At 43.1% G+C, this 23,588-nt stretch overlaps 1 protein-coding gene and 1 non-coding gene across 2 annotated transcripts; both read right to left on the bottom strand.

Moving 5' to 3' along the window:
• Positions 1-7,765: 7,765 nt before the first annotated feature.
• On the bottom strand, positions 7,766-20,557 carry EIF4G2 (eukaryotic translation initiation factor 4 gamma 2). The gene is made up of 23 exons (XM_049713824.1): positions 20,414-20,557; positions 20,142-20,285; positions 18,706-18,770; positions 18,301-18,366; positions 17,495-17,635; positions 16,860-16,962; positions 16,011-16,142; positions 15,855-15,921; positions 15,622-15,773; positions 14,796-14,906; positions 14,533-14,616; positions 14,353-14,451; positions 13,938-14,079; positions 13,687-13,847; positions 13,193-13,306; positions 12,464-12,589; positions 12,202-12,306; positions 11,898-12,113; positions 11,554-11,812; positions 11,017-11,221; positions 10,649-10,860; positions 10,440-10,561; positions 7,766-8,593 (listed from the first exon to the last, which is right to left on the bottom strand). The coding sequence occupies exons 1-23, from the start codon at positions 20,555-20,557 to the stop codon at positions 8,528-8,530; spliced, it is 3,036 nt and encodes a 1,011-aa protein (XP_049569781.1). The 3' UTR covers positions 7,766-8,527.
• Positions 12,998-13,140, bottom strand: LOC117196388 (small nucleolar RNA SNORD97). The gene has a single exon (XR_004476551.1). It is a non-coding gene; the product is annotated as a small nucleolar RNA SNORD97 (small nucleolar RNA).
• Positions 20,558-23,588: the final 3,031 nt, after the last annotated feature.

Here is a 23,588-nt window from a genome sequence, read left to right as displayed (position 1 = left end):
GGACACAGTACAATCCTTGGTGGTCAGCAAGGGGGGCTGTATTAGGTTGTATATCAAGGCTCATCAAACTTTAATGGGATTCTGATCCAGTAGGTCTGGAGTAAGACCAGTTATTCTGCGATTCTAATAAGTTCCCAGGTGATACTAGTCCAAAGACTATACTTGGAGTAGCAAGGTTGTATATCATTACAAATGTGCCCTCGCTGGGGGAACACCCACAGTTATTTTTCATTGGGGCTGAAAAGCCTGGCAAGGCAATTTCACCGGCTAGGGCTGGGGTGTGGAGAGACAGGGAGGGGAGAGTCAGATAAGGCTTAGGGAAGGAGGAGAAGCTGTGAGATGGTTATCTTGAAGAACAGGGAAGTCAACATACTGGGGAGGTAGTGACGTCTGATGGCACAAACTTCAAAGGATCTGGGTGTTCGGAAGAAAGGGCAGACGTGGCTGGAAAGCGTTGGTGGGAAGCAAGGTGGACACTGGCCCACCCGAGGCCATTGGCGTGAAAGGAAGGACAGCAGGGGAAGTGATGGCATCAGGGGACAGCTGGGTTTCCTTCAGAACAAGGTGGCAGGAATGTTCAGAGAGAGATTGGGGATACAGGGACATTTGCTGGTGATGGACTGTGGGACCCAGAGGGTATGGAGGAAGGGCTTCAGAGAGCAGGGGCAGGGAATTGGCATAGATTAGCAGGTGTATGGAGACGTTCGGGGGCGGGGGGTCCAGGGTGGATGACAGGGGGCACTTAGCCTTCTGCTGGCCTGAGGAGGGAGGGAGGCCCAGTGGGAAGATATGTAACCAGTTCAGGCTGCAGAGAGTGGGGCCGAGGGGGTAGCGGCTCCGGCAGCTCTGGTAACACATAGGTCCTTTTGGGGGCGGCACGTAAGAACTACAGGAGCAACGTTGCTCCTGGCACCCGAGTTACAAGTGCTCAACTGCATCACATTAGGACATTTGGCCTTTCCATTTGTCCAGTAGGTGGGGTATTTTCCATCTCCATTTAACATATGGATTGTGGGATCTTAGTTCCCCGACAAGGGATCGAACCTCTGCCCCCTGCAGTGGAAGCATGGAGTCTTAACCACTGGACTGGGAAGTCCCTAGCATACAGAATTTTCAAGTGATCCTTAAAATGGCTTGTTTACAACTTCTGCTAACTCTTTAGATTGTGTGATAGTGTCCCCAGGAATAATGATTAAATCTGTGTTAAATTTCTTTGTGCTTTCTGGCACAGCTTCATGACATCTGCGAAGACCTGATTTCCAAATAAGGTCACATTGGCAGCTACCGAGAGTTAGGAAGTCAGCATATCTTTTGAGGGGGACACAACAACCTATTACAGGGGGATCTGGAGGCTGACTCCTCCTCACTTCAGGTCCTGTGACCCTCACATACTCACTAGCTCTGCGCACCCCCAGGAAGGAGGGGCTCACTGTCGCTGGGACGGGTCTCTTTCTTTCTTTCCCCCTCTCTGTCCCCTCAACATGCAGTTGTGCACGTGGTGGTGAGGGCTGGCTCTCGAGATGCAGTGCAGTGTCCAAATCACGATGCTGTGACTTAAAACTTTCGAAAGAGCATGAAGAAAGTTGCTCCTAAACGCTGGCTGAATAAATGAAAGATCTTGGGTGAGGTGCTTAACTTCTCTGAGCCTCAGTTTCCTCATCAATGAAATACAGATGGTAAAGTACCTGCCTCAGGGAGCTTGGGAAGATGAAATGGAATGATTAATGTACCTGGTCCAGCCTGGCATATACTAAATGCCCAAGAAATGTTAGCTAGAATAATCATAGTAATAAGCCACAGCATAGCACTGGATAGTGTTAATGCATTATTAATATCATTAATAAATAATAATAGTAATCCTCCAAAGACAGTCCATTCCACTTAGAAAAAATACCGAAGTTATTACCATGTCCTACTAGTTCCACGTGTCGCCCCTGCCCCTTTCCAGCCTCAGGCCCCTACTCTACTCAGTCACACTGACCCCTGCATTGACCCTCAGGCACTCCACCTGTGTTCCCACCTCAAGGCCATTGGTTTTGCGCCCCCTCTTCCTGCAGATATCTGCAGAGTTCACTCCCTCACTTTATTTAGGTCTTTGCTCAGAGGTCACGTCCTCATAATACCCTATTTCAAGTAGCATTTACATCATTCTTGTTCTGTTTATTTCTCTATGTAGAGCACTTTTTACTACTGACATTATACATGTGTTTGTTCTCTTTCTCTCCAATCACCTGGAATGTTTGCTCCATAAGAAGACTTTGTCTCATTCACTGTTATATCCCCAGCACTGGAATAGTGCCTGGCACATAGCTTGGACTCAATAAATATTTATGAGACGAATGGATTTGGAGAGCAATCCCACACCTGTCCAACGCTGTTTTCCATTACCTATCTGTCTCCTCACAACAACCCTAGAAAGTGGACAAACCAAGGATTATTTCACAGATAAGGCAAATGAAGCCCAGAGAGGTAAAGTGATTGACCTAAGCTCATGGAACTAATTAATGGGGGACCTGGGATGCAGTCTCTGGTATGTGACTCTGTACGTCCCGGGCAGACGTGAACAGCCCTCAAGGATTCACTGCTTATCAGTCACAGCATTGCATCATTGAGGCCAAAATTTTCACTGCCTCTTCTCCCATTGATGAGCGTGCCCAGTAGGTCTTGGCCTTTCCTGTGGAACAAGGATACAATATCCTGCCAAGGGGGTCTTTCTCCTGGGATCCCAGCAGAGGGCGCTATAGAGACAGCATCCTGATGGGTGGCCTTGCTCTATCCCATCCTCCAGGTGATGTAGGCTCAGAGGACAGCCTGTGGGTCTGGACAGCCTGTGTGACTTCAGTGTCCTGCTTCTGCTCCTCTCTGCTCTGAGTTGAGAAGTTCCCTTGGCGAGAGCCCTGGCTTTCCTTGGAGGATGCTCCTTGGAAGTCTCAGAATCTATTGAGGTAAATGATTCCCTGTCCTCCTGGCCCCACTGCACCGCTGCTATCCTCCAGCAGAAGATGAAAGATGCCCCCTCATTTGGAAGTGGACTCTGTCCTGGTGTAGAGTGGAAGGGAGATGGGAGCCTTGCAGAGCCAGGAGAAAGGCACCTGTGCCTGGAAAGCCCTCCCTCAAACGTTTGCTGGGAAAGCAACTCTTCCTTGAAGTCTCAACTTCTCCAGGGTGTTTCCTCCTCTCCCCTCAGGTGGCCCCTTTCTCCCATCTCAGTGTGTCCACTGCCTGCTCTATGGCCACAAGGGTCTGCTCCTGTCTGCTCCCCCTCTGGACAGTGGGCTCCCTGGGGGGAGAGATGGCATCTTAACTCATGCTGTGTCCCAACCCCTAGCGCCAGGCTGGCACAGATGAGGAACTCACTTTTGCATGTACAAATAATGTAATGTGGGGAACTGGCTGCTTTGTAATTAGACTGGAAGCATTGGGAAATGGTAAGGCTGGGCAGCCACTAAGGAGAAAAAGTCAAGTCCCTTCAACAAGGATTTTTTGATAAATACCGTTTTTAGTTTCTGTCTAGTGGGTACAGATAGGTATGAAAATTATTAAAATGTAGTGTATAGACTCTAGTCTCTCACTCAGAGTTACCATGAAGTCAACGAAGCTTATGTTTCAAGGCCATTTTCTTACATAGGACTCCTCTGGGCCCGGAACGCAATTTTGTCTTCTTTTAAGAGCCACAACTTCCCCCCACATCCCCAACTGCATAAAATTTGGGTTTCTCAAAACCTAGATTCATGTCGCATTCAATACCTATTTACTGCTCCCTAATATGTGCCCAGCACTGTGCTAGGCACTGGGAATAGAGCAATGAATGAGACAGTCCCCACCCTCCTCTTGGAGGAGTAGAAAGTGGAAAGACAAGCATTAAGCAGTTGGTCACAATGCAGTGTAGTAAGTGCTAGGTGGGGAAGTGGGGTACAGAGTGGACTCACAGTGGACAGTGATCGTTTTCTTCCCTAGCTGTCCACCCAAATCCCTCCCAAAGTTCCTTTTTCCCCCGCTACACTATATAGCTGGGAGTCAGGGCCTGCTTGACACAAGAGGGGCCCCAAAACCCAGACGCTTGATCCACTAAAGGAAACCAAGGCAACAAGGGGTGGACACATGATTCAAGCTGGCAACTGTGGGCTTCTGCCCAGGCCTCTGACCTGGACCTGGTGTCACTGGGCAATTTGTTCAGATACTGGCAGGGAACGCTCTGGAGTCTGATGTGGGTGGTTTTATAGCACTGCAGTGAAGAAATAGGAAGTAAATGGCTTGAAGAGCTATAATGGAAGTAAGATGGATAACACATGGTAATTGGCTAAAAAGGGGGTAAAGAATGACTTGGGTTTTTGGCTTGGATGGGGTATCATTCAGAGCCAGAAGAGGAAATGTTGGTTTGAAGGAAAGAGTTCAGCGTTGGACATGTTGAGTTTGAAGTGCTTGTGTTACACTCAGATAAAACGTCCAGAAGCTGGTGGGATGCACAAGTTTGACGTTTTGGAAAGAGGTGTGAACTCAAGATACAGATGTCATCAGCACACAGGTGGTAAGTGGAGCTACAGGAGTGACAGTGTTGAGAGAGGAAAGCAGAACAGTAACATTCATGAACCAGGCAACAAAAGAGGGCTGTAAAAGGAGACCAAGGAGAAGCCTGAGAGGAAAACAAACGAAATAGGAGAGAGAGGAGTCAACTGTTGAATGCTTTTGATAGGTCAAGTAGGAAGACTGAGAAATGCCCACTGAACTGAGCTGGCGATTGGAAGCTCAGGCTGGAAGCAGTTCTCATGGCGAGAAGTCTTGGAAAATCTGTTAAGGTCGTTCACATATACATCGGAGGACTACTGTGTGAGCCTCTCTGCTAGTAACTTTCCACGTACCACCTTATTTAGTTCTCATGGCAACCCTTAAACATTAGCCCCGTTTTCAAAAGAAATCAACTCAGAAATGAAATATCTTGCCTAAGATCACATTGCTAATAAGTGACAGGAATGAACCCTAGATCTACAGCTTAAGTCCAAGTTCTTTCCATTCCTCCTTTCTTCTATGTCCAGATCCTGCCATGTAGGATCATTTGCTAATTTGTGATTTGGTTTAACAAATACTTGAGTGCTTATGCATGCTAGGCACCAAGTTCTGGGGATCCAGCAGTGAATGAGACAGTCAAAAATGTCATGCTCCGCACATTCTGGAGGGAGTCAACTGCAAATACGCAGCACGTCACGTAACAATGGTAGATGTGGAGATACCTACAGCAGGAAAGAGATGAAGGATGTGCTCAGCATTACATTTAAAATATGGTAGACAGGTGTGGCCCTTACTAATAAAGGTGGTATCTGAGCCAAGACTTGACAGGGGAAGAGAGCCAGTCATCCAGTTTTCCAGAGGGCAGCAGGAACAGAAAACCTCCAGTGCTTGGCATGTCCCAGGAACCTCAAAAGAGGCCAGGGTGGTGGGAACAGAATGAGCAAGAGCCAGTGGCAGGAAACAACCCGAGAAACAGGGTGCGGGTAGAGGCAGGGAGAAGGGGAGACTAGATCAGACCTAGGGCTGTGTAGATCAATTTTAAGTATTTCCACTTAAAAATCTAGGTTGAAAGTCATTTTGGTGCATTTTGTCCTAAGCGAGTTTTGTTTTGAAGGATTCCTCTTCCTCTGGCTGCTGTGTTGGAGACTAAAAGGAGAGCAAGGGCCAAGCAGAGAATCCAGTTTGGGGTGGTGTGGTATCTAGGTGAGAAATGAGAGCCACAGCTGAAGAGGTGAGTTGTCCAATTTCTAATGTTTTGAAGGAAGAATTAACAAGATTTGATAACTGGACATTGGGTTTGACATCAGGCATTTGCCATTAGAGACTTAAGAAGGAACAGAGAGGAAGAAGGAAAACTAAGAGGTGTCCTGAAAAGAAGTCTCAAGGAGTGATTTACTGTCAAATGCTTCCTAGATGAGCAAAACATACTGGATAACAGGCAGCACTGGAGTTACTGGTGATCTTAAGTTTTGGCGTAGGAGTGAAGTGCAGCCTGTTTGGGGGGGGTGGGGAAAGAGCTGGCAAAATGAAGGCAACCCTGTTTTGCTGTATTTTAAGGAAAAGCCAACGTCGGCGGTAAGATGTGGAATCTTTTTTTTTTTTTAATTAATGTATTTACTTATTGGCTGTGTTGGGTCTTTGTTTCTGTGCGAGGGCTTTCTCTAGTTGTGGCAAGCGGGGGTCACTCTTCATCGCGGTGCGCGGGCCTCTCACTATCACGGCCTCTCGTTGCGGAGCACAGGCTCCAGACGCACAGGCTCAGTAGTTGTAATGCACGGGCTTAGTTGCTCCGCGGCATGTGGTAACTTCCCAGACCAGGGCTTGAACCCATGTCCCCTGCATTGGCAGGCAGATTCTCAACCACTGCGCCACCAGGGAAGCCCGAAGATGCGGAATCTTATCTTTAAGATACGTCACTGTAGACTTAGTGTAGACAGTGTGCTGATACTAAAAGCATTATGTCCTTCATACAAGGCACATGCCCAGTACATCCAAATATTGTCATTCCATAGTATGGTAGGTTGTAAAACACCCTGTTCAGTGTTTTTTGAACAAGATGGGAGTGGGGAGGTGTTGCTCTTTAAGGGGCATCTGAGTTGTTCTTGAAGCACTGGTTGGGGGGACACAGGTCTGACTTCTGACAAGCCGCCACACACCACGTCGAACTCTGGGACTTCCTTTGGCCCAATTCTCTAGCTGAATTGGGAGAATTCTGGCTGTAAACTGAAGCCAAGGCCCACCTCTCTAACAAAAGAGGCCACACTTGCTGGGTTAAAAATCAGTTTCCCCCTTGAGGAGGGTTGGGCAGAGCGCCAGGAATGCCATTTATTTCTACAGCCTAGTAAAGTCAGCTTGATATTCTATCTAAAGTTAATTTACACAAGTCTCCACTTAGCTTTAATTTCATGGTATTTACAATATCCACCAAAAGCTATGAATCATGTTAGAATGAAGAGGTCTGCTAGGGCACAGGGAGAGCTAGCTTCTGACGCCAAGAGGACACAAATACTGGTTTTACCTACCACCCCTCTGAGAGAATAAGCAGGTGCAACACTGAAGACAAAGGTTCTATTAATCAGATTTAGCAGTATGGTGTATTACTGTCTGCCTAGAGGCTCCCCCCAAACTAAGTACAGGTTGCTCTTAGAAGCTAAGACGAGCAACCAGGACTCCAGCAACACTTTCAAGAGCCCCTACCCAAGCCAAAGCCTGCCTAGGACTGTCACATTCCTAGAGCTGGTTAACAAGGGCAATTTGAGCAAATGCTTATTAAGTGGTTTCTGAAAATATATTTTAAACCTCCATGCAGGGCTTCAGTTGGATTAAGGAGCCAGTTTTACTGGGCTACTCTGGGGTTTCAAGGGGGAACCTTCCTTGAAACAGAACAATTGCTGAGAATGATGATAGGATTGTTACACTTGTCTTGACCATGAGGGTGATGAACCTCTCAGTTCACCACATAGTTCAGTATGGTGACGAAAAGATAAATGTCACCAAGTTTGTCGTTATGCATTAGCAACGTCCCTTTGAAGTCATAAGACTTGTGATTCTCAGCACTGCCCTTGATTACAGGAATCGTATATTGGTTACTTCCAGTAACATGACCTAAAGAGGAATAACCACCTTGAATTTTCTGTCTAATCAGAAAATTGTGTATTTCTGATTATGAATTAGAAGTTCCTAAGACAGACCTATCTCAAAACAAAACCTATCAGTTCTTCATAAATTTGTAGGTGCTACTTAAAGTCACACAACTATATCAAGTATCACAATGTTTATTGATAGATACAAGTATATAAAATCAGGGCATGAACATGACTTGATAAATTAAGTAGACTTAATTTCAATACTATAATAAGAGGGACCAATTCAAATTCTCACCATTTGTTTCACACCCACAAAGACCACTTCAAGGGCATTTACGATCTCTCAAAACTGATCAGTTTTGTGCAAGTAAACCATGTTTCTTTTAAAAAGACTTGTGCACTTGCCCAGGCTCAAGGATATTAAAATCTAGCACATAAAGCCCATTACTAGAGGTAGAAATACAGGCAATATACTATTACGGCAACAACCATCAATTACAGTTAAGAATTTTTCTGTAACAACCAAATGGATAATCAAATATTGCAACAACTCAAGTATTACTGAGCAAAGTGCATTTCTACAGTATTCAGTGTTGCTATTCAGTTTTCTAACTTAAAACAGCCTATGATAACTGGCAGCAAAGAAGGTCCTTGCAATAGACTGCCTCTGCTTGAGAACTTATGATGTAATTATTGCATGCTGCTAATATACTATCTAAACATTAAAGATACTCCTAAAATATTTGATGGTAGACTATGATTAAGACATTACACTACAAAAAAACCTTATGCAGAAGGAATCCTAACTGACGTGCTTCTGCTTTAAATATTGTGAAAACATTACAGCGGAATGAATTTTCGCAGTGGTTAGGTCAAATGCAGTTACATCATAGCAACAGTATGTTTTGCACAATTTAAGGCTTTGGCTGGTTCTTTTAGTCAGCTTCTTCCTCTGATTCTTCTTCTTCAGCAGTTTCTAGCCAGGTTAGCCACTGATTCACCTGTAAATTTGTAATTTAATGAAATAAGTAGTACTTACAGACAGAATAGCAGAATTTTTTATTCCAGATCGAACAAACAACCTACCTAAGGACAAAAGTTTTAGACAGTACCACACATTTTGTAATTGCAAACAGTCTTCAGAACCTACATTTGTGTATTAGCTGTAAGTTATTTTAAAGAATGGCTTAAGGACAGGAATAAAGACCCAGACGTAGAGAATGGACTTGAGGACACAGAGAGTGGGAAGGGTAAGCTGGGATGAAGTGAGAGAGTAGAACTGACGTATATACACTACCAAACGTAAAATAGCTAGCTAGTGGGAAGGAGCCGCATAGCACAGGGAGATTGGCTTGGTGCTTTGTGTCCACCTAGAGGGGTGGGATAAGGAGGGTGGGAGGGAGACACAAGAGGGAGGGGATATGGGGATATACGTATACATATAGCTAATTCACTTTGTTATACAGCAGAAACTAACACAACACTGTAAAGCAATTATATTCCAATAAAGATGTTTAAAAAAAAATGGCTTATTATTTGGATTTGGGATTACAAGCTGCTTAGGAACCGTCAACTTGGGTGTCGTTCTTTGACACCACTCCATTACACTTCAGGACTGTTTTAATATGGGACAGTGGCTCCTCCCAAACTTAAATACATAAGCAATGCGGTGTGTGTGTGGCGGGGGTGGAAAGGCACACAGGACAACAAAGAAGATTCTGAGCAGTAGATCTCCAGCCCCACCCCGGACCTGTAGGATCAGATTCCCCAAGGACAAGACTGCGGACAAATGCTGTGAGGATAATCCTCATGAAACTAGTTCCTGAACCTTAGGAATAAAGATACCATAGACCAGCATTTCTCAAAGCCTGGCCCCTAGAAAAATAGTATGAGAATCACCTGGGTTGTGTAACACACACAAGCCTACTAAATCAGAATGTCTAGGATCAGACCTGGAACTTCCTTTTAAATTACTTTCCAGATGATTAACGTATGCCGTGGAATCCCCTGACATACAAGTTCTTCCCCATGGCTAGAATTCTACTCCACTAAGTAAGATAAAAAATCATGGTATGAGAAATCAGAAACAATCTCATGTTTACTGACAGTTAAAAAAATGGCTCAGGGGCTTCCCTGGTGGCACAGTGGTTGAGAGTCCGCCTGCTGATGCAGGGGACACGGGTTCATTCCCTGGTCCGGGAAGATCCCACATGCCGCAGAGCAGCTGGGCCCGTGAGCCATGGCCACTGAGCCTGCACGTCCGGAGCCTGTGCTCCGCAACGGGAGAGGCCACAACAGTGAGAGGCCCGCGTACCGCAAAAAAAAAAAAAAAAAAGTCTCAATCCAATCGTGTACAATCACCCTATCTTTGTAAGTAGCTTTACTTCTAAAAAATGTTAGCCACCTCTAATCTAACAGCTTAGACACTACTAGGATTGAAGCCTTTTATTTCATAGCTTTACTTCATTTTGCTTACTGCCTGCTTTACCACAGCTTTTTTTTTTTTTTTTTTCTTTGCGGTACGCGGGCCTCTCACTGTTGTGGTCTCTCCCGTTGCGGAGCACAGGCTCCGGACGCGCAGGCCCAGTGGCCATGGCTCACGGGCCCAGCCGCTCCGCGGCATGTGGGATCCTCCCGGACCAGGGCACGAACTCGTGTTCCCTGCATCAGCAGGCAGACTCTCAACCACTGCGCCACCAGGGAAGCCCTACCACAGCTTTTAATAGTGAAGAATCACACGTTATGTACAAATTACCAGGACTATTTTGCTTGTATTTCAATTTTAAAAGGCTTATTATAAAACAATACCAACTGGAAAAAGCAAGCCAAATTTCTCTCAAGATTTACCTGGAACAAAGCCTTGCCTTTCCCTGGAAACTCTTGGGTTATGTCTTCTTTCCAAGCCAAGAAAGCTTCTTCTTCAATAATCTCCATGTCATAGAAGTGAACAAAAAAGCGGAGTAACATGCCTAAAAGACAAAATGTAACCCCATTATTTAGTGTGCTGTTTAAGACTTGCCCCTCACTCATCATTCTTCTGATGTTGGTCCTCTCACCTTTTGGGAAGTTGCTATTGTAGCAGTGCACCTGAAGAGCATAGAGGGCACTGACTTGTAGATCAACGTGATCATGAAGGAATTTCTGCATTACTGGCTTGAAGGAAAGAAGCAGTTGTTTTTCCTGCTCTAACTGTTCTTTGGAAGGAGCAGAGGAAGAATCTGTTTCATCACTGGGTGGGTTTACTTCACTAGAAATGTACTGTAAGAAGCTGCACAGAAAGAGGTCTTGTTAGAACCTCAAAGTGAATTTTCTAGCTCAAGAAACAGACAATTCTTAGTCCCTTGCCTTGTAGACTTTTTTCTAGGAAACAAAACACAGGTTTACTCTCTACTAAATGTAGAAAACCACAACTCTGTTATCTTACCTAGTCATTAAGATGTTCACAAATCCTTTATCTACATGAAGTTTGGGAGAGATGTTATCTTTAATCCACTTATATATGGTTTGAGGAGATGGATCCAACTTTATTTGCTTTAACAGTTCCTTCTCCAATTTGAGGAGTGGGAATAAGAAACTCAGTCCCTTTCCTTCCAAGATCTCCAACATGCGGTCCTTATTCTGATCAATTTCTGAAGAGACAAAGCCATTCCCATCATTAGGTAGTTCATTTTACCTATGTTGGTCTAGAAAACTGCTCTACAAATGATTTTCCAAATGCACAAGATTCATGTAAAATAATAAGGAACTAACCTAGCAAAGGAAACCCAGTATTTGGACCAAATGAAAATAGTTAAATCATAATAACCTCTTCTTTTTATAAAGACAAAGTCTGTCTGTGGGAATGCTTATTGTTATCTGGACAGGATAATCACACTGACCTATATAAATTCACTCAGGGTACTAAGGAATCCCCAGATTTAGTATTAAAAATAAACAAAAAAAATCCCCAGCATTCTCTTACCTGGGAGCATTTTCTGCATATTGACCTTGCTTTGTTGGAAAAGCTCTGTTAACCATTCTCGATCTTGTAATTTAGCTAACTGCTGAAGACAAAGTAAGAAGAGAGGAAAATGGGTGCCACTTTCCAGTGGTTGAGCTAGTTCTGAAATGCTCACCAGCTCCGAAATAATAGCACGAGCTGCAAACTGTGCTAAATATGATTTCACCAAGGGGATGTCAACCTCCAGTTTGGGGCACTGGTCCAATACATTCAGGAAAGCCTTAGAAGGAATATATAACAGTCAGTTTTATTAGTTTCCAAATTTGAAAGGCAAGAGTTCTTATGGAATCCGGAAAGTATTCTACCTGCATGAAGTTGTCACTTGTGGCTATCCCCTCCTGTTTGAGTAAACTGATCAAAGAACTTGCTTTTTCTTTATCTTCATCACTTCTGTCTAGTGACAGGATGATTACTTTGCTTAACATCTCGGGGAGAAAGTGTTTAGGAGCCCTCATCTCTCTTACACCACTGACAGCTTCGTTTGCATTTCCACTATTCAGATATTCGGTTACAACAGTTTCCTGAAAAGAACAAAGTCCAAATATCTTTAGAGTTTTCCTATCTCAAATACACTCCATGAACCAGACTATGGGATTATTTGAGACTTACGGTCAATTTAAGCAGTTCTTCCTTTGACGGTGGTGGCTTTTTACTGGTCTTGGCAGGCTTTTCCTGAATAAGTGGTGGATTAGTTTTGAGACCAAGCTGAGGTGTCTAAAAAACAGCAAAATGGTAGATATGAATGTTTAATATTTTTTTATTACTAAAAAGGAGCTTATGAAGTTAAGAGAGAAGACATTAAAAAGCAGCCTTCAGACATCTTCAGAAAGTACTGGAATGACAGAAAACACTGTCATGCTACAGTGCATACCTGTCCCAGAGGTGGTGTTTGAGTGCGCGGTGGTTGTGCACTGGGAGGAATCATAGTTATCTGGGGCTGAAGCTTTGGCACTTGATTTTTATTCATTAGGAAAGACTGAGCAGGCCTCAGGCTAATCTAGAATTGCGAACAAATCAGAACAGATATCCAAGTTAACAAGCAGTTAGCTAACATATTGAATGCAACACTCCAACATCCTAAAGTTAATTCAGCATACACAAGCATGATAGAATCTATGGCAGAAATTTAAGTATCTTAAATAACTAAGCAGGTTACTCCATGTTATTAGGTTTAATTTCTGGCAAGAAAACTAAAGATCTGATGCACACAAAAATAAAATACTGTTATAAATCTTATACCAGAATTCTCGAAGGATTAGCATCACTAAAGTATTAAAACCCAGAAAATTTAATTAAAAGTTTAGAAAACATTTTACTTTATTCTAAGTCATTCTATTTGCTGGGAAGTCACAATAAAAATCTCATCAACCATTTTCCTTGCTCTAACTGAAGACTTTTAAGACATTTGCCCTCATATCTCATAATCTTCACTCATAGGATGCTGGACATCCAAAGAAAGAAAAAATAGTACAGAAAAGAGAGAAAGAAGGTAAAGGATTCCAGCATTAAGTCCTCTTAATAACGCGTCTTTTTATAATCATCGGGCAATAGATTTCTGAATCGACAAACTATGGTATATAAGTAACATAGGCAAGTGTACCTCATCTGCATTAAGCTGTCCTTTCTTAGAAAACCGAGGTGGCATATCCTTCGACTGTCCTTGCAGCTGGGATAAGAGTCCCTGACTCTGGTTATGGTAGAGCTGGCTTAGCCCCTATTTCAGAAAGAGAGAAAGAAAGTCTAGATAAAAAGGGGTCCACAAATTATGGTAATCAAGTACCAAAGGGATGAGGCCAAGCCATAGAAAAGCTTAACTGAATTTGCCCAGAGAAAGTAAAAGGTGAAACAGGAAGAATAAATATCTAACCTAACTTACATAAAGCGATGTGACTTTACTAATACTTTACTAATCTCAAGGATAAGCATTTTACCCAGTTTGAAATAACTGTCACACATATAAATTTGGTTTAGAAAAACACATTGTTTTTCGGTTTCCTAGACCTGAAATATCTGTCCTTTTAAAAAAGCAAATCTATTCATATACATTCCAAGATTTAATACCTGTTGCCTAAACATCCTTAAATGTTTTCTTACCTGGCTTTTCATAAACTTGCCTCCCATCTCCCCAAACTGCGATTGTGTGGGAGGCATGATGTGTCCCCCATGGCCATTGAAGAGTTGATTTGAACGATGACGCCCCATGGTGGGTGAAAATCTATCCTGGATAACTCCTGGACCAGTACCAATTCCGCTACCTTAAAATACAGACATGAAGAACTCTTTACTATTAAAATGTTAAAACTCAGTTTTTAATGTAACCAAACCACTATTTTGTTCAAAATCACCTGGCATTTGTCCAAACATATCAGCAAGTCCTCCAAGTGGGTCCCTATCCATTTTCATCCTGGGTGGCATGAACGGTCCCTCCAGAAAGAAGTCACTTCTCATCCCTTGAGCCATAGGAGCAGGAATAAACACTCCTAGATCCTTCAGAAATAAAGTGAATAAACACTTATTTCTGAACACGGTTTTACATAAAACTAAACTTCTTCTATTGGGAAAACTAGAAATACTTCCCTGGACTATAAAGAGTGCTATTTATATAATTTCTATAAACAACTTCTTCTCTCAAAAGGGCATACAAGACACCATAAACATTAAGCTCTACTGGTAAGATGAGACAGTCTCAAAAAGTTTAAGGTCGTCTTAGTGCTATTATAAACTTAAAACCCACTTGATTAAAAACAAAGCAAAACTTACTTTTACTGCATCTTGACGGATTTGATTGATCGTCTTTGGTCCATTGTCAAGAAAAGCCTTGCGAGGAACCCAATGGTGTTCTCTCAACTCTACGGTATCCTTTAATACAAAGAGTTTTATTAAGTATTATTTTAATATTCCTAAACAGAAAGTCAGCATACCTAAAGAAACCAGTTTTACCTGCAGCAGGAAACGAATCCTCGCTGGCAATTCCTTACTTAACATCAAGGAGCACATTCGGGCAAAGTACTGATCCATTAAGGACTGAAAGAAAAAAGAAAAAAAACACTTTTAGAAGAAAACGCTAAAGGCAAATGTATACTATTTAAGGCTTCTAAGTATTATCAAGGTTAATGACTAATAGCTATCTATATCACAAAAATAGGTTTGATTTGAATAATATCAAGACAAGCTTACACTGTTTCTGTCAGCAACACACATACCTTGGCTCGTTCATGGTCTAACCTAGGTCCCACTGTCCTCATTATCTGACAGAGGCACTCCAAATCCTCTCCCATATCTTTGAGTTGGACTCTCTTCTTTTTTTCCAAAAGCTACCAAAAGAAACAAATGTCACATGTTTATAAATCCTTCTTGGGGGGCTTCCCTGGTGGCGCAGTGGTTAAGAATCCGCCTGCCAATGCAGGGGACAAGGGTTCGAGCCCTAGTCTGGGAAGATCCCACATGCCGCGGAGCAACTAAGCCCATGCGCCACAACTACTGAGCTTGCGCTCTAGAACCCTAAAGCCACAACTACTGAAGCCCAAGTGCCTAGAGCGTGTGGTCTGCAACAAGAGAAGCCACCGCAATGAAAAGCCTGCACACCTCTATGAAGAGTAGCCCCTGCTCACCCCAACTAGAGAAAGCCCGCACACAACAACAAAGACCCAACACAGCCAAAAATAAATAAATAAAATAATTAAAAAAATAAAAATAAATCCTTCTTGGTTTAGATGTAGCACTTTCCCTTAAGTTTGCATTGACTCATAGTTCCTACAGTGTCTAGTATAGAACTCTTTATCTGGTTTCTGTTGAAGACATCCCTCCAAACTGAGCAACTTACACATAGGTAGGCAATCAGTTCTACCCCTACCTCGCAAAACATACTGCATATTTACAACATTTAAATAACAATTTTGCTGGCAATCTAAAATATTTAGCCTACCAACACTCTCAAATGGCAAAGTTATAAATTATAATTGACCCATTTCCTCCAAATAACGATGTACCCAGTGATTAATATAAGCTTACATTCCCACTCATACTTACTGTTTTGATGCACTTATGAAGGATAGATTCATGAATAAGATCAAGCTTTCCAAGTTCTCCAATGAATTTGATGTTCCCCAACATCTTGATCTTAGCAATGGCTCTCTGTTCCTCCTCCTCGGGGAGGAGGGGATTTTCACGCTTATCATAGACTGAAATAAGAAAGAATAAAGTCAACATTCAGAATTAAGTTGAACATATACAGTACTACATAGTACCAAAGAAATTCTCACCATCAACATTTCTGGTTCGGTTTTCAAATTCATCTTGTAATTTGGAAATTAGGAGGCGTCTGAATGTCTATTGGAAACAAAAGACGCTTTTGTCAGGGCTTGCTAATGAAACCTTTCAGATCAACTTTAAATAAGCAAGCAAACACTACCACTTACTGTGCTTTGCTTCTGTCCTGGCTGACCCTCTGCTGCTGGGCCATCAAAGTTTGGTGCATCTTCTGCCAATCGCAGACATAGCTGAGCATACAGTGAGCTATACTTTGGCTCTTCTAGGGCTTTGTCCACAATCTGAAATAAATGACTTTTTAAAACTAAATATGACAACTCTTGAAAAAAACCTTTCTTTATAACTTAATACTTCCTTGTAGTCTTAAGGATCTTGAATCTCACAAATTTCTGACAAATTCTCTATGCCTCATCCGTAACCTGGGAATAAGAACATCTCTCTTGTGTAAGGCTTATTGTGTACACTAAATCAGGTGAGGCATGTAAAGTGCTTTAGCACACACCCTAGAAAAATATAAGCACTTACATTTTGTAAGCTATTGCAGTGTACCAAAGAAGTCTAATTACACAGATCTCATATTAGCAAAACCCTCCCCCCTCAGGAGTTGAAATTATCTTGGAAAAACTATAAACAGATGCTAGAATCACATCAACTATCATAAAACTCATTTCCAAAACCAAAATATGGCATTTTTCACATAAGGAAAAACAAAGCAAAACCCCCCTTAATAGCCTAATAACCCAATTAACCCTGCAACACAACACATACAATTTAAAATGACCTCTTAAGTCTGATACCATTAAAAGTTAGTGCTTTTCTTAAAAAAAAAAAACCCCCCCCCCCACCAGTGTGCAGAGATACATACATCTAATGTGTAACTCACACCTCAGTTTTAAGCAATAATGCAAATGTAAAAAACAACACACACACACACACCCCAACCTGGGTTAAATCTTTTCCTCTCCCTTTCGGTTATTAAGCCAACTTATTTAACTTACCAGCAGTATGACCCCTTTAAGGATGAGTTTAGACTCTACACCCACATTGAGGAGCTCAAGGCATAGCTTGTCAAACTTCTCAGGAGTAAGCTTATTTAGTATGCTAGGAAAAGAGGATTCAGACTAGGTATCAGCCAACACACAAGGAATTATTTAGTTGAAAAATCGCCTTTAAATTATGTTCATTTTTTTCCCCATCACTTTCCCCTTTAATATCAAGACATGTTCTTCTTAACCCATCTAACCAAAGTTGAAATAAACCTGTTATTTAAAATGTATCTACCTAATTGGAGGGTCCCCAGCTGTTGGACAAGAAACTCATCCTCAAAACCAAGGCTAGATCCAGGAGCTAAAACCGTTATGTTCTGTGCATCACTAGGTACACAGCAGGCATAGGAAATGTCAGCACAATGGGCTTGTGCATTTTAACCCAATGACTGAAAGCAACTAACTGAGCCCCAAAACACTGATGTGTCAATTTTCAGCTTAAAACTGTCAACACTGGCATTCATTAAAATAGACTTAGGGCATGAACATTGCCTTCTAAGTAATATAGCACACACACAAAAGAAACACAGTTAATCCATTTCTTCCCTCCTTTTATTTAAAGGACAAAACAGCCCCAATAAACTTACCCTCTTACTTTCCTGAAGATTGCATCATGTCGTTCTTTTTCATTTGCGGAGTTGTTTGCTGCGGAGTTGTCATCTCGTCTAGTGCTTCGTGCAGGAATCCATTTCTGAGCGTTTTGCCCTGGGGTTTTCCCCAGGAACTCGCTAGTAAAAAATTAGGAAAATAAAGATTAAGACAACTTGAAACATAGCATCCACTCACATATCAAATGTCATACAGATCAGAAATCCTTCTAAACAGAAAAAACAGTTTAGGTTTTTCTCAACTTCCCTTACAACTAAGCAACTCACAATCAGTGGTTCTCAAACAATATTGCATATCAGAATCACCTGAAGGGCTTGTTAAACGATTCCTAGGCCCACCCCAGTTTCTGCTTTAGTGGGTCTGGGGTAAGGCCCGATAATTTGCATTTCTAAGCTCCCAGGTGATGCCAGTGTTGCTGGTCCAGGAGCCACACCACAAGAACCAACATCTTCTAATGTTTCATGACCATGTTATACGCATACAGATTTACTACCACAATTTAGTAATGGACAATAATGGCTGACTTCAGAAACAACATCAGTGAAAGTAATCCGAAGTGTAGTGTAACAGGATAAAATAGCAGTTGAGAATATCAACTCATATTAGATGGTTTGGCTAAGAAATAATTAAGAACTGATATTCTAATTTTAGGACATGTAACAGAAATCATACCCGTTAAGATAGGATTCCTGATGCCTTATTAACTATGCTGTAATGCATTAGAAACATCATTAACCTAAATCTGTTATTTACAGAAGTCATTCTTTTCAGATGTTTACTATACCTGTTGCCAGCAGTCTTGGGATAGTGCTGAGGTGCACCCCTACTTCCTCCTCCGCCCGAAGAAGCACTATTTAACAGAAAAACTTTTTTTAAAAAAAAAAAGTATACCCCAAGTATATTTCACTCAAAAAAGATAAAGGATCTCTTTAATTATTCTGCATCTCAGTAATGACACCACAGATGAAGACTGAACTTAGGCCCAATGGAAACCCAAGTAATTAATTACATTTATTCTTCAGATAGTAAACAGAAAACAATGACAATTTTAGGGCTTTAAAAAAAATGTACACTGCACGTTATAAATTAAACCTGCAGCACAATTAAATCAGAATTACTTGGTGTGGTTATTCCTTTGGTTTTGTGATTAGTCTTGTCACAATAATTGCCAAAATAAATCTACACATACCTGAAACGAGAAGCACCCCCTTCTGCAATCGCACTCTCCACTTTGGCGGCTTGACAACGAAGAATCTTCAAAAGAATAATATTAATGGATGGGGTGGGGAGGGAAGGGGATGGGAGAAATGAAAAACCTAGAATGAGAAAGAGTACCAAAATTAGACACTATCATACAAATCTGTAAACCCGCTTCAATTACAATTTATTTCAGAGCCTGACACTGCAGTTGATTGACCTTACACTGCATTGCAGATCTCATAAGACTAAAATAGAATGTACTCGAAACACAAATGGACAATAAAATTTTATTTTGTTTACCACCTGGAAATTCTCGTGTTCAAGAACGCAAGGAAGTGCCTACATAGAAATGTAAGAACCTCTCAAATGCTAAGAACCAATCCTTAAGAAAGCCACATTCTACCTCCTTTACAGCTGGGCACTGAGATCAGTAATAGACAATCTAACTCTTAACAAGACGGGCACGTCCTGGGAAAACAGTTTTAAGTTTTCACTGCCTCAACAACGAACTACACTACACTAAGGGGTAACTGAAGACGGCTTTCCCCACTGTTCACTCTTAACTGGGCGCACAGGGCCCGTCAGAAGACCGGGACCACAACATGGCAGCAGGAACCTCCGCCCCATTTTTTCCTTTCCTGGGAACAAAAGAGCAGTGGATTCCTCCCACCCAGGCCCGAGTTAGGGAAGTGCTTCCGACAGCCTCTCGCGAAGCCGCCGTGGGCAAGCCTCGGGGAGGAGTGGAGGCCGCCCCCGCGGCCCGGCTCTTTGTTCTCAGGCAGGAAGGCGGCCGCCTTCCCACCCGCCGCCTCCAGCGGCCCCCTCCCACCCATAAATCCCCGAGGAACTGACAGCCGCCTCGCTGCTCCCTCCCCACCCGACAAAAACTCAAAAACCCTCGCTTCCCTCCCCTCTCCCGTCGCAGGCAGGGCTCGCCAGGCAGGCCCTTCGCTTCTCCACCAAGGGCAGCCCGGCCGCTCCCCGCCGGCCCCGGGCCTCATACACCTCCTCCCCGCCGGGAGGCCGGGCTCCGGGACTCCTCCGCCTCGGCTGGTCCCGCGCCAACGGCCGGGCCCTCCCCGCCGGCCCGCGTCCCTCCCCCCCAGCTCGCACCGCCCCGCCACGCTCTCCCCGTCGGAGCACACCCGCGCCCGGGCTCCGGCTCCGCAGGGGACGGCCACCGACAACCACAAAGACGTCCGGGGGCCGCCAAGTTCCTTCTACTCCGTCAGCAACGGGAAAGGAGAACTAAGGGGAAGAATTTTCAGGTGCCCGAAGCGCGGAGGAAACACTAGAAAGGGGTCGCCCCGCCCGGTTCCCCCTGCGACCGCCATTTTGTACCGCTCGAGAAGAAGCGGGCAGGGGCGGCGGCCATCTTAGAGCGCTTCACTCGGCGGCGGCGCCGGCGGCAGCGGCTCCACTCACCTTCACCGAGAACTCAGCAGCTGCCGCTGCAGCTGCCTCCTCAGGATCCGGTCGTCGGGGACGGGCGGGGAAGGGAGGGGGAGGGGAACGGAAAACAAAAAAGGGGGAGGGAAGGGGGAGGAAGGAGTCGGGACTGGCTTGAAACTCTCAGCTCAAAACAGTCGCTGCTGCAGCCACCGCCCGATTCTCGCCGCCACCTCCATAGAGCTCCGACTCGCTGCTGGCGCTGAGGCGTGTCTGAACCCGAACTTATCACTCTAGGGCAGTCGAACCCACCAGAGCCGCCCCGAATGGCTCCTTTGCCACCCAATCAGCGACCCGGCTTCTGTCTGCCGCCAATCAGCGCAGGGCGGCGGGGAGGAGCCACAGGGCCAAGCTCGGTTGCGGCGCAGCCCCTCCGCAGTGCGCAAAGCCATATTCGCGAAGGCTCTGAGGCCAGGCCAGTGGCGTAAGGGGAACTGAGCATCGTCGGGTTGCTGCCCATTTGCGTAAAGTCCTAGAGCCCTTTGAGTCTGCGTTGGTGTGGCTGCCTTGTCTTCCTCCTGTCTCTTTGTTCCTGGAGCCTGTATCCCATGCTCGAGATATACAGCCCCCCAGCCCCTCTACCTCGTTTTCTCACCGGGAATGTGGGAAGGAAGCTCGCCCTTCCACCCGACCCTGTCCTTGGCGTGTGCGAGCTCTGCTTTTCCTAGCGCCCCCGAGGAGCCGAGATTGCCCCTCGCAGGCTGGGCCTCCCTGGAACGGGCCTGTAGGGCTAAGGCCTGGCGCCCCCGCGGCGCTGCGCCGGGAATCGTTGGTCTCCAGGTGCTCGGCTTCGGCAGCCTTTAGGTCGGGGAGCCGGGAGAGTAGAGTTCAGGAGAAAAGACGATTCATCTCCAAGCGTTAAAAGAGCTTCATTCAGTTCCCTATTGATTCCACCCCCTGCTGAGTGAATGAGAAAGGGATGAAAGGAAGGGGTTTATTGTCTTTGTACCTCACTAAAGAAGCAGCTTTTCCCAAAGGAATGTCCTGCCAGCGGTCACGGAGGAAGACCTAGAATATACCAGAATTCTTTGGAAGAAGTGTTTGCGGAGGGCGGGAGTCTGGAGGATTTCAATTGCCAGCTCCTGATTTGTTTGTTTTTTAAGCACTTTGAAGACTGACAGCCGTATATTTCCATTTTACAGAAGGTCCATCCTAACAAATAGGATTAGGCTTTTCAAAGCCGGCAGGTTGCACTATTTATACTTCTCGGCTAATATTTTAAGGGAGAGTTGCAGTAAAATGAAGTATTCCATCGTATGCGACATTTTAGCTATACAAAAATGGAGTCATATTTCCATATACTTAACAGAAATGTCTCCATCTTCATCTTGAATATAGTTCTTGATATAATGTGTAATCTAAAGGAAGAAACTGTGTGTGTGTGGAGGGGTGTTTTAACGTGGATGACGTTTAAAGAAAGTGTCCAACAAAGGGCAGGATTTCCAAGGATTCAAACCTGTTTGACATGTCAACAGCTTTGGGGTTGAAAGTACCTACTCCTCAATACGATTTTCAACCGAGGTGCCAGTTTTTCCTAGGACATTTACACCTGATTGTTGAAGGGTGTGGTGGGCCCTGAAGGTTTCTAACACAATTCCAGGATCTTTAGCTCTTTGCCAGTGTATTAGGCTGATCATTCCCCCTCATTATTATATTTTTCTAAAATTATTGCTATCAAGTCAAGTTCACTTGAACTTTAACAACTGAAAAGATATTCTCACCCTTGGAGTTAGTTACATGTAAAAAAAATTTTTTTAAAAAAGGAAACTGTATTTTTAGGAAAGGCAAAAATTGTGTTTCAAATACAAGAAGTACAACTTTGTAATTTCAGGACCCTTTTAGCTTCAAAAATAACAGCAGAATAATATTTTAAAATAATTTCTGTAGGGCTTTACAGTTTGCAAAGAAGCTTTCATATATATGTGATATTTTGACATAACTGGCTTACATTCTTCATGATTGATAATACATTAATCTGATAGAAAGAATAGTGTTCAAAAACTATTCTAGGTTAGACTTCAAAGAGAGTATTTACTGAATCATAAAACCTGGATGGTCTTCTAATTAAGGAACTTGAAACTCAATAATTAAAAATAAAAGAGGTTTTATATAATTTTTGCTAACTGTGAACCCCCTATGCTATGGGCTTTGCAGGTATGAGTGTATGTGAGAAATTGGGCTAAGAGCAATAAAGTAGAAATACGGATAAAACACAATCTTTCAATTACTTTTCAATCAGTGGGCGGCGCAGATATTCACATTTTGAAATATTTCCATCACATCATGGATGTATGAAAATTCAAGTCATCTGGAATTTAGCTTTTAGTTTATAGAAAATTGAATTTTAAATACACCCACTTCAATCTGCTCATTTTAACACTTACATTTTATGTCAGTTTTCTAAGGATTGTGAAGCTCTTAGAGTACTGACTGACTTGTTAACTTATAGATATTTGCATTAGTTTAATTAATAATGTCAAATGCTGGTTATTATCTTCTCTGTGCTTAAGGGTTCCCCAATCATACATCTCCAGCCCAGATCTCTTACTGTCTTCAATTCTGAGTTTCTAACAGCCTATTTATCAGAGATACAAACTTGCAGCCATATTTAGTCTAGGCCATACAGTAGTTTTAAACATTTGAATTAGTTGACATTGAAATTTTAGGAGATTTTACATACAAATCTAGATTTCCATCTTTTCATGAAAAATCTTAAAATATGGCAATACTGGGCCTGAAATTCCAAAAGGGCAACATTCAAGTATAGCTGAGTAGTGACTGCCTCATCTAGATGTTTTCTCTTCATTCCACCATAGTGAAATCTGACTTTATTCACTCATTTATGTTCCTGTGTGGCCTCTATAGCCATTTTTCTTTTTTTGTTGTTATTTATTCAAATTCAACAGACTCAGTATTAACTGACCATCTTCCTATTACAAGGAAAAGGAGCAGACCAGCTAGTTCAAATATCTTCTCTACCACTTACTGTGTGACTTTGGGCAAGTTTAACTACTCTCTCTTCTTAGTTTCTGAATCTATAAAATGGGAATAACTGTATTTACAGAGTTGTTGTAAAGATTAAATGAGATGATATATATAAAGCCCATAGCATAGTCCCTGATGTAGTAATTACTTAATGTCAGTTACTTTATTGTCAATAATATTGATTATCCAACGGCTTCACAACTATTTTAGTTTTGCCAAGGATTCCACTATTCTTCTATACTAGAAACTTTGATCAGGTATAATATTCAATTTATTATTGAGTCCCAGTGTTACTTCCCTCTAAATCATCTTCTTCCTACATACATCTGCTTTCCTACAGTGTCGTTGCTTGCATGCTAATGTAGGCCTTAGTAACTGTTCCTTGTGAATTACTGAAAAATTCTGGTTGTTCTATAGTCTTTTCCCTCTATGCTGTAT

Source organism: Orcinus orca, chromosome 8, assembly GCF_937001465.1.
Source record: "Orcinus orca chromosome 8, mOrcOrc1.1, whole genome shotgun sequence".
In the NCBI taxonomy this organism is placed as follows: domain Eukaryota; kingdom Metazoa; phylum Chordata; class Mammalia; order Artiodactyla; family Delphinidae; genus Orcinus; species Orcinus orca.
This window is presented reverse-complemented; position numbering and strand designations above follow the sequence as displayed.